Here is an 11,683-nt window from a genome sequence, read left to right on the forward strand (position 1 = left end):
GACGCCCCTTTTTTCCGATAAATAGATCCGCATCAAACTTCCTTTAAACAGCTGTTCGTTATTGTAGGTGTACTGTGTGACAGGGTTCGTTGGGAGATTTCAAAAAAGGATGAGAGATCGGAAGAGATGCTGAGAGAGAGTGAGAGAGAGAGAGAGAAACCACCAAAAACTTGGGCACCTGCCAAATACTCTTCCTCCAGTTCCCAGTGGGATGATATTGCATAGCCACTTCACGACCCATGTGTCTAGATTCCTCTGAGGCCAACTGGCGATTAGGTTAGCGTGGAATGCAGGCCAGCCGAGTCCGACCTCGTCAAGTAAATTGGCAGGGAAAAAAAAAATAATAAATACAACAACAAAAAAATCTCTGAGGGTTCTAAATATGAAGCCCCCCCACCCCAGTCTGATATGTTGCTTGTAATCCCTCAACTATCAGAAGACCGAAGGCTTGATGCTGTTATACATGTGAAAACAAGAGTGGCGTTCGGACTTCGGATGAACTCACCAGTGAGTCTCGTTCAGCATAACAAAGAAGCTTTCAGTTACTCAATTTGGGTCAAATTAGCATTGGAATTACGGTGTGGTTTAGGGTTAAGACGTGGCACTCAGCAATAATATAAAATAAAATATATAAAAAAAACACACGGTAAGATGATCATGTACCACACAATGACATCATACGAGTCATTACTTAGTCATACTGTATGTAATAGTGTAGAAAAACCCTTGGGCGGTTCCTTGGACTGTTCCATATTTTCTCATCAACTCCTGCATGAAACTTGTAATAGGTCTAAAAACCTGTATTACTATATATTTCATAGGCTTTTTTGCCTCGCACCTCCAGGGTTGGGGGTTGGATTCCCGCCTCCGTTCTATGTGCACAGAGTTTGCAAGTTCTCCCCGTGCTTTGGGGGTTTCCTCTGGGTACTCTGGTTTCAGTCCAAAAGACATGTGTTGCTGGCTAATTAGCGTCTCTAAATTGTCCGTAGTGTGTGAATGTGTGTGCGACTGTGCCCTGCGATGGGTTGGCACCCCATCCAGGAAATCCCCCATCTTGTGTCTCCTGGGATAAGCTTCAGTCTCGCCACGACGACCCTGTGTAGGGTAAACGGTACAGGAAATGGATGGATGGATATATATATATTTCATACACACCACAGAAATTAGGCAACGTGAGGAACAGGTCCAAACCACAATTGCCTCTACTCTTTGAGCTAACCCCTAATCAGACATAATAAAAGCAGTGAATAACTCCAAAAGATCCGTGGATTCAAAACCTCCACCCCAGATTACAGGAAACAGAAAAGCTCAATTATTCTACCACTGGCAAACGACAAAATGAAAGTCGCACGGGAACGTTGCTTTGACTTAGCCATGCTTAGCATCCTTGTCCTCGTTCAATAACAAAGTTATTGCGCAATATTTCCTTCTTCTTTTTTTTTTTTTTACAGAATAGATGCAAGGATTTGACTTGCTGAAGAAGGGGGGAAAAAGTTTGTAGAGTAGTCATCTGGGTAATTCAGAGATCAACTCCTACATTGTGCTCATGTCTCTGTCTTGTCTTCAGACTGGCTCATCTTCCCTGATTGTGTGCAACTGTTCCTTATTTCTCCTTAATTAGTTTGTATATTTACATCCTCTGTGTTTTCCTGTCCTATCTTGAAGATGTTGTGATTTAGCCATCAAATCCAAGCCATGTTCCTTGGTTGCGGTTTTTCTAGTTCTGTTGATCTGACCCGGGCCTGTTTTCTGTGTTTATTATTATGGATTATTCTGTTTTAATCCAATCGGCCTGTGTGTTTCCCCATGCTATGGACTTTGATTGACTCTTGGATGCAACCCCCACCCCACCCCCATGTCAATCTCATGCACTTGCGTCCAGTTCTAAAGTGTTTGTAAAATGTTGTCGTGTTCTTACATTTTTCATTGACAGAATCAACACTGATTTAACAGTCAGTACAAGAGAATCAGAGACAAATGGCCTCTCCTGGAAGAACAGCAATTGCTCACCAGGCAGACTATAAAATCTATTCACACTTCAATTAAACCCTTGATCTGGAAAACAGACCATCCATGCTGAGTGATCAGCAAAAGTTTGCATTAGATGTTGTAATGACCTCTAGGCTTCTTTCACAGTGATTTCTGTTGGCTTCTTTTATAGTACGGAAGGAGACCACAGAGCCACCACAGTGAAATATAAATATTCAGGAGCCACAGCATTGCCTTGTGCTTTTAGACATCAAAAGGCCCAGAGACGATAACGACAGCCTGCTGCTGCAGAGATTCTCGGAAAGCGCCACATCCCAGAATGCCTGGGGTTTTCTGGACTGGGTATAAAGTCTTAGAGAGGAAGGCTTGAGATGACTTTTGGTCATCAGCTGCCAGGTTGTTAAGTGGTTCGGGTAGATCACGACAGACTCACTTAGGACATGAGTGTGTCACGTGTGGAGACTTTCATAGTAAATTAGTCACTGTCATGTAAAGAGAAGCTTAGCCCAACGGTCATGAGCTGGTGGAATTACGTTATGTACAGTACACACGATGTACCAATCCGTTCTTCTGCATCTATAACATTTGAAACACATTGTTCTCCCTCCATGGTAGGGTTACTTCTGCTGCAGTCACGTTAATTTTCCAGGTCAGACATTCACCTGGAAGATTAAGTCTTGTATCGTCTCATGATGCAGCTGCCTGAAATTATTACCTGAGATCGCAGGCAAATGCAAACAAAAATAATAACTGCAAAAGTGTGCAGGACTGCTCAAACTTTCTGCAGGAATGGGTGGGATTGGTCAAACTTTCTGTGGGAGCGGGCGGGAATGTTCAGAGGGATGTGGGATTGGTCAAACTTTCTACGAGAGCGAGCAAGGTTGGTCCAACTCTCTGAGGGAGAGGGTGGGATTTGTTAAAACTTTCTTTGGAGGTTAGTGGGGTTGGTCAAACTTTCTTTGGAGGTTGGTGGGGTTGGTCAAACTTTCTTTGGAGGTTGGTGGGGTTGGTCAAACTTTCTATGGGATGAGACCGGATTGGTCAAACTTTCTACAGAAGCAGGTGAAAATGTGACTTTTTGAAACTTGGCGGGGGGGAGGGGTTGGGGGGGTTTACAGGTCAAACTTTCTGTGCACGCAGGAGAATTGGTCAAACTATGAACTTAGAATGGGTAGTAGGATTGGTCAGACTTTCTGTTGGAGGGCATTGGAATGTTCAAACTTTCTACAGGAGCTGGTCAAGCGTTCTTCAGGAGCAGGCAGGAATGGTCAAGTGTGTGTGTGTGTGTGTGTGTGTGTGTGTGTGTGTGTTGCAGTTGATGGGATTGCTCATAATTCCTTAAGGAGTGAGTGGGATTGGCCACACTTGCTTCTGGAGTGGACAGGATTGGTCAGAATTCCTTTGGGAGCAGGAGAGTACAGTTGGACTAATTAAGGCAACAGAGAGAGGAAAGAGTCTGATCACACAAAACATGTTTAATCAAACTACAAGGAGGAGGAGTTTCTAAATGCCCATGCCTTGATACCCAGAGCACCGTGTTTAAAAAGCTGGAGAACTGGAAATGGTTGTCCGTGTTTTCCTGTGCTAGAATGATGCAAACAGTATAAGATGATTATAAATATAAAAACCACAAGATTCTGCAGAGCTCTCTAGATCTTCTCTTATTTATTAAAAGGAAGGCCATCTGGGCACCTGAGCGTGCTATTTTGTTGGGAGATAGCACGTTCATATCACAGTGAACATCCATAGCCCTGGATCCAGGAGGCCACATGTAGCCTTCTATCTGAGCAGGAAGGACCTTCCTTTATCCCTGGTTGATTGGTGCAGTGCTGGCCGCAAGCATACAGCATTATGTATACAGCATCTAGCAGTTAGGGAATGGTTTAAATCCCCGCATAACATGATTTACAAGCCATGTAAGATAGGATATAAACCAAAACATGACACCAAAACAACCTAATACAGTACATCTAAAGCTCTATGTAATGCATTACACAGTATTGATCCAGCATCTCAATGTAAGATCCCAGAGGCATAGAACCACTTTAGGATTCTCCTCATTTGTGATGGTTAGTTGTTTACCTTTCATTTAATCAGTTTTGGGATTTTGAAAGAATTCAACTCACAACGGCCGTAAAAACCAAATCACAGAATTAAGCTAAATACCCATAAAAATGTAGATGGCTATATACTGGTCTGCAAAATTGGTCTTTAACTTGCCAAGCTGTAGTCTTACATGCTACCATTTTCTTTTTCTTTCTTTTAGGAAAGCATATATGGCTTTATTATTATTATTATTATTATTAATAATAATAATAATAATAATAATATAATAGTGTAAGAAACATTTTAACAATTTAAAACAGTTAATTTGCTTAAAGGTTTTAACAAGTTACAAATCTACATGTTCTAGTCCCCTTAAATTTCTTTGACAGTTTAAAGAATTGTTTACAATCATATACGGATTATATTTTTGTTGGCGATATTGTATACGTTGGCAAATTGCTCTAGTATACGAGCAAAAAAACACTCTGGGACGTGCTGTTATTGGAAAATAACCAACTTCTGAGTTGTAACAGTAACCCTGTTTTGTGTCAGGACATATGACGCCACCCTGTTGTTGATTTATTTCCTAAAACAGCACGTTCCTCTGTGTTTTATTATTTACATGGAAATAATGTGGGCAGGTTATATTGAATGCGTCATCGAATATGGCTCAGGATACAATGCTTTGTAGTGTTTCGACTAGAAAGCGCACAAAAATATGGCTCGTTCCTGCGTTCCTGCTTTACAGAGACAACAGACGGCTTTGCAAAAGAAACAGCATGCAGGACAGAAATAAGACAGCACTGTGGCTCTTCCCCCGAAATATCTGTTACAGAAGGAGCGTTAGTACCTCGGTCCAATACAGGACAAAAGGAGTGGTGAAGGAGCTCGGAGGCTGTACAGTTCAACCCTATTAGGCGAGATATTTCATCTGACATCTTTTATTACAGATGTGAGGGGATACACCCTTGGGGTGGGGGGTGGGGGGTTAGGGATACATGAATTGCATACCTTGTATTTCATCAAATTCGGAATTCTGCCTGCTGAAGACGTTTCTGGGAATTTCTTTTCTCTCCTCAGCATTCTCATGAGTTTTGGCTTGTATGTTGGCCTATATGAGGGGCATACAAAGTCTGGCCCCAGGGCCAAATCCAAATGTTAACTGGCCCACAGGTATGACCAGCCAACACGGTGCAATTTTCTTTCACCTTTCACCTGAAGGTGGCAGCACACTGCGCTAACACAGTTAGCTAAAATGCAAGAGCCTTTTTTAATTTTGTGCCAAAGGTTTCACATAAAAGAATCAAATCCAAAAGTAAAATATTAAAATGTATTAATACATAAGACATTTTTTTTTTTGCAAATGCATCTAATGAGAGTCCAATCAAAATGAATTTTTAAAAAAGATTACTTTTGATTCACACTCATTTTGCTTTCTATTTATTATTTATATTCTCATTATTTGCATTTGAAAAAAAATACACACATCATATATATATATATATATATATATATATATATATATATATATATATATATATATATATATATATTACATTTTGATGACTACACCTGCAAATTAATTTACATGACCAGTCCTCTGGTATTAATCCCACTGATAAAAGTTTGGACACCTTTGGTCTACATCAGTGCATCCTAGATAGAACAAGGCTAAAATTTCCCAAGAAATAGACTGCAAACGTTTGCACCCCCTTAAAAAAAAAGCTGTCTTTTTCCACAGATGCTGCTTTTTGGATCATTTAATTATGGTACAACTTATATTAACAGTGAGCATCTTTGTAAATAAATAAATTACATTAAAAATAAATTCAATCAGTTCAAAAGTGCGTATCTCTTTTTGTGAGTGTGATATTAACCGCTTCTAACAACCTCCAACAGTCATTCTATCATCTGAGCTGAGTAGCTTCTGACGTTCTTGTCAAATTTTGGCACAGGATGCACCCACGTTTCTTTCTCTTTTTTTTCTTTTAACATCATGGAATTGGTAATGATAATGTTCATCCAGAAACCATCAGGGATGCAAATTTTTGCACTCCGGGCTGTCTGGTGCACTTTCATTCCTTCACTTTATCCTGGTCACAGATGAGGTGGATCCAGAACCCAGGAACACTGGGCACCGGAATATACACAAGGCTGGAATTATGTGCAGTTTTTAGGGGTCCAAGCACCAAGTACTTTGAATTGTATTATTATTATTATTATTATTATTATTATTATTAGGTTACTGTTTTGGAAAGCGTTAAAATGTTTATATATGTATCTGCGTAGCTGGAGCAAGATGTTAGATTAATATGTCAATCTACCCTGCAGGAGAACCCAAGCACTATGCAGGATGTTTATAATGATTACGTCATTCTACCCTGAAGAGACAGACAGAGACAGAGAGAGAGAGAGAGAAAGAGAGAGACCCAAGATGAGCCTACGTCACGCATGAAAACAACTAATTCAGGAGAATGCGTGGAAGATCCACAAATATTGAGAGAAGCTCTGCAGAATCATCTCGTTTTCTATATGCACGTTTATATTTTCAGTATGCATGTTTATGCTTTCAGTATGCATGTTTATGTTTTCTCTATGCATGTTTATATTTTCACTATGCATGTTTGTTTTCTCTATGCATGTTTGTTTTCTCTATGCATGTTTATATTTTCACTATGTATGTTTGTGTTTTCTCTATGCATGTTTATGTTTTCTCTATGCATGTTTATATTTTCAGTATGCATGTTTATGTTTTCACTATGTATGTTTGTGTTTTCTCTATGCATGTTTATGTTTTCTCTATGCATGTTTATATTTTCAGTATGCATGTTTATGTTTTCTCTATGTATGTTTATGTTTTCTCTATGCATGTTTATATTTTCTCTATGCATGTTTATATTTTCTCTATGCATGTTTGTGTTTTCTCTATGCATGTTTGTGTTTTCTCTATGCATGTTTGTGTTTTCTCTATGCATGTTTATGTTTCTCTATGCATGTTTATATTTTCTCTATGCATGTTTGTGTTTTCTCTATGCATGTTTGTGTTTTCTCTATGCATGTTTATATTTTCTCTATGCATGTTTGTGTTTTCTCTATGCATGTTTGTTTTCTCTATGCATGTTTGTGTTTTCTCTATGCATGTTTGTGTTTTCTCTATGCATGTTTATATTTTCTCTATGCATGTTTATATTTTCTCTATGCATGTTTGTGTTTTCTCTATGCATGTTTGTGTTTTCTCTATGCATGTTTGTGTTTTCTCTATGCATGTTTATATTTTCTCTATGCATGTTTGTGTTTTCTCTATGCATGTTTGTTTTCTCTATGCATGTTTGTGTTTTCTCTATGCATGTTTGTGTTTTCTCTATGCATGTTTATATTTTCTCTATGCATGTTTATGTTTCTCTATGCATGTTTATATTTTCTCTATGCATGTTTGTGTTTTCTCTATGCATGTTTGTGTTTTCTCTATGCATGTTTATATTTTCTCTATGCATGTTTGTGTTTTCTCTATGCATGTTTGTTTTCTCTATGCATGTTTGTGTTTTCTCTATGCATGTTTGTGTTTTCTCTATGCATGTTTATATTTTCTCTATGCATGTTTATATTTTCTCTATGCATGTTTGTGTTTTCTCTATGCATGTTTATATTTTCTCTATGCATGTTTGTGTTTTCTCTATGCATGTTTGTTTTCTCTATGCATGTTTATATTTTTTCTCTATGCATGTTTATTTTTTCTCTATGCATGTTTATATTTTCTCTATGCATGTTTACGCGTCGCGCGCGTGGCTGACTGTTTACATCATTCTAGCACGCAGCAAACTACAGAGAGCTACACGCACACGAATCTAAGGAATGCAAACAGCAGTATATACCCATTGCATCACCATCACCACCAACACCATCATAGCGCGTGCACGCAACCCCATCTGCAGCCTCATAGCTGGGTCATCATCCTCCTGTTCTCCAGAGCAAACCCACCCACCCACCCATCCACCCACGAGCTTTTGTTAGTTTTCTCACATCAGCAGAGCACACTGAGACTCAGAACCGAACCGAACCCGTCCCTCGAGCATGCATTTCTTTTTTTTTTCTCCTTCTTCCTTCGGCACTCACCGGCTCTGAAGTGCGCCGCTACATCGGCTCCGTCCTTACACACGTCCTCTCCTTCCCCCGAGCTCATGGCTTCTTCAAATCACGACTCAACAAAAAATTTTATTCTTCCTCGAGTTAAACGATTTAAAAAAAAAGAGAGAGAGAGAAAGGTTCTGAGGTTTAAAATAGATATAGATATATATATCCCTTTCTTCCTTCATTGCAACCCTTGCCAGGTTGTCCTGAGAGCCGCTCGGTCGCGCGCCGAGCTCCGACCCTCCATGTTGGCTCGAGCGAATCACCAATGAATCGGTTCTCTGTGTGTCTTAAGGGATCAAACGGGAATCGATTCATTCGCAAGCGCCGATAACGAATCACTTACACGTAGAAACAAAACCGCACGCGACCCCCAACAACACCCCACCCCCCACCCCCCCACCCCCCATCCAAAATACACACACACACACACACACACTCCTCCTCCCACCACCACCTTTCCCCCCCTGTTTATTGTAACGCGTTATTATGGACTTCTGTTGTTGACTATTAAGTCGCTGAAGTTCATTCAGATCCCAATCCTAAGCACCACACTATAAATAAGTATAAATCCAGTCATATAAGCTGCAACGAGTTTCTCAGCAAGTTTAAAGCCATTTTTAAAATGCATCCTGCTGAAAAAAACAACAACCCCTCATACAATCTGTAATGCTTTTAATGGTTATAATGATAAATGGTCTGCACTTATATAGCACTAGAGCCTTAGGGGTTCTACCAAGCACTTTACACTGGTTCTCATTCACTCATTCACACACACCAACGGTAGCAAAGCTGCTATTCAAGGCGTTAGCTTGCCATCGGGAGAAACTTGGGGTTTAGTGTTTTGCCCAAGAATACTTGGCATGTGGAGTCATGTGGGCCGGGAATCGAATCATCAACCCTACGATTACTGGACAACCCGCTCTACCACCCTGAGCGCCTGAGCCCCAATTGTCTTGGTTTGAATGGAAACTGTAATGGTTCCTGTGGGTCTCTACTGGTACCAATAAAAGAAACAATAGAACACCTTTGACATTTGGTAATGGTTTTAATGGTTAACTTATGGTTTCTAATGGTATTTGGTATTTGTAGTGGAAAAGATTAGAATTTCTGTGATGGTTCCTATTGTTTTTATTTCAGCAGGAAAACACCAGCAATTTAAGTACAGTATATTACATTGAAATAATGAATCTTTATTACATAACGGCTTCAATCCTGAATACACATGAATAGACTACGGGATGCACTGTGCATACATTCACTATAAGGCCAAACGTTTCTGAAGACCTGACCATCACACCCACACATGGGCTTTCCACAAACGGTTGCCGCAAAGCCGAAACTACACATTTGTATAGGATGCTCAATTATCCAATCAGCCAATCATGTGGCAGCAGCACAATGCATAATATCATGCAGATACAGTTCAACAGCTACAGTTAATGATCACGTCGAACATCAGAATCAATCTCAGCATGGTTGTTCGTGCCAGATGGCTTGAGCCAGCGCTTGAGTATTTTAGTAACTGCTCATCTCTTGGGATTTTCACACACGACATTTTCTAGAGTTTACGCACACAACGGTAAACATTTGAAACATCTATTGAGCGGCAGTTCTGCAGATGGAAATGCCTGGTTGATGAGCGAGATCAGAGGAGAATAGCCAGACTGACATGACATGTAACTCAAACAGAAACTCTTTACAACTGTGGTGGGCAGAAAAAAAGCACCTCAGAATGCACAATACGCTGAAACTTGAGGCAGATGGGCTACAGCAGCAAAAGACCACGTCGGGTTCCGCTCTGGTCAGGAATCTGAGACTGGGTCGTTCCTATGTTCCCAGGGTCCTATGTTCTACAGTTCAAAATTCTGTTAACGCACATTAAGTAAACTTCTCCAAAGGTTTGATGTAGTCAGGACACATCCCCACTTGAAATTTATGAAGGTTATGAACTGGGGAAATGAACTAGGTTGCACGCGCTGAACCTGAATTTGTGCTGCTGTAAAAATAGCTGTTAGTCTACATTCATACAGTTCACCTCCACGCATGAACAATAGTGAAATGTATACACTAAACTGAATAAATGTCACACTGTAGCCTATAAAACACAGTAAAAGGAGGGTCATAAAAGGAGCAAAATGCAAAGTATGAACATGTCCCAGCTCTCACTAATACTGAAGCCTAACTCCAGCTTTAAATCACAATGTGTTCATTATGTGCCATATCAACATGGGGAACATAGGACCCTGGGAACATATATACGCTCACACTGAGACTACAATGAGTGATGGCTCATCAAAACATTTATGGAAGGAGTCTCCAGTGCCAGCACTTTGTAACAGTTAGAGGTAAATTTGTCATTTTTTTCCGTTTTCTGATACGAATAAGTCGTCCGGTTTGGAACGACACGTTTTCACTTGAACTGAAATGTGCATGTTGACTGACCCGTGGCTCACCTTGGACTGAAGACTCATGACATTTCAGCCTGGATGAAGGAAAAAAATAATAATTTTTAATTACTAGTTGCAATTAAGGGGGGGCGACATCTTATCGTTCGTGATATACCGGTAGAAATTCTCCTCTAGATAAGAATTAGTCTTCCCGCGATAATAACAATAAAGCTTTGTTGATGACGTATTTCTGAGTGTGACGGTCTGCGACCAACAAGTACGGCGGACGGCGGACGTGAAACTGAGGAGGCGTTTATCGCTAAACAAAGAGCTGCCTGTACAATCTGGAACTGGTTACAGAAAATCCGTTTTACTTTTAGATCAATGTTTGTGTTTCTGAGGCTCTCAAGATCACAGCTATTACTTGTAGCCAAAAACAGTGGTGAACGTTACTATATCTATATCGTCACTGATATCGTTATCACAATAAATACCAGAAAATATCGTGATATAGTTTTAAGTCCATATCGCCCATCCCTAGCTGCAATTACTAGCTGAATTTCTGGATTTTTCTCTCTCATAAGCAGTAATATCAGATTCAATATCAGGAGTGTTCAAGGAAAAAAAAAAATTATTATTTTTAAAAATTGTTTATACAGTTTGTTTTTAAGTTTTTGTTGTGGTCTGAGTATAGTTTAGTCATACTGTAAGTCTTTATGGCTTTGATTTGAACAGTAAATGAAAAACATTATATTTTGCTCATTGATTAAAACCATTCAACTGGGAATGTGGTCCCAGGGCCAGATTTAGGTGGGACACATGGGACCTACTGATGTGTAAAAACAGGTCAAATTCATGTGTGATTTTTTACACAAATAATTCACAACCATCAGTGGTCACGACAGCAAAAAATGGCGCTGTTCTCTGGATGGGAAAGATGGCATTACCTTCTCCCCTGTTGATTACAACAACAGTAGCCAATCCTGTCTGTCTCTAAGCTCATGAATACAAAAGAGGACAGTTAGCTCTCTCTTACAAATGGTGGCTCGTTTCTATGGCAAGCCATTTGATCATAAAATGGGTTTTACCTGACTAACCATAATTACATTTTGGATATCTATGAACAGTTT

The 11,683-nt window shown here is 39.8% G+C and overlaps 1 protein-coding gene across 4 annotated transcripts in view; it reads right to left on the reverse strand.

The window, feature by feature from the left end:
• Window positions 1–8,513, reverse strand: part of triob (trio Rho guanine nucleotide exchange factor b) — a 130,179-nt gene extending 121,666 nt beyond the window's left edge. For all 4 annotated transcript variants that reach the window (XM_053621045.1, XM_053621055.1, XM_053621035.1 and 1 more), the window contains exon 1: window positions 8,149–8,513. In XM_053621045.1, coding sequence (XP_053477020.1) covers window positions 8,149–8,215 — 67 coding nt within the window. In that variant the 5' untranslated portion in view covers window positions 8,216–8,513. The remainder of the gene's footprint in view (window positions 1–8,148) is intronic.
• Window positions 8,514–11,683: the final 3,170 nt, after the last annotated feature.

The sequence above is a fragment of the Ictalurus furcatus genome, chromosome 1 (assembly GCF_023375685.1).
Source record: "Ictalurus furcatus strain D&B chromosome 1, Billie_1.0, whole genome shotgun sequence".
Taxonomy (NCBI): Eukaryota; Metazoa; Chordata; class Actinopteri; order Siluriformes; family Ictaluridae; genus Ictalurus; species Ictalurus furcatus.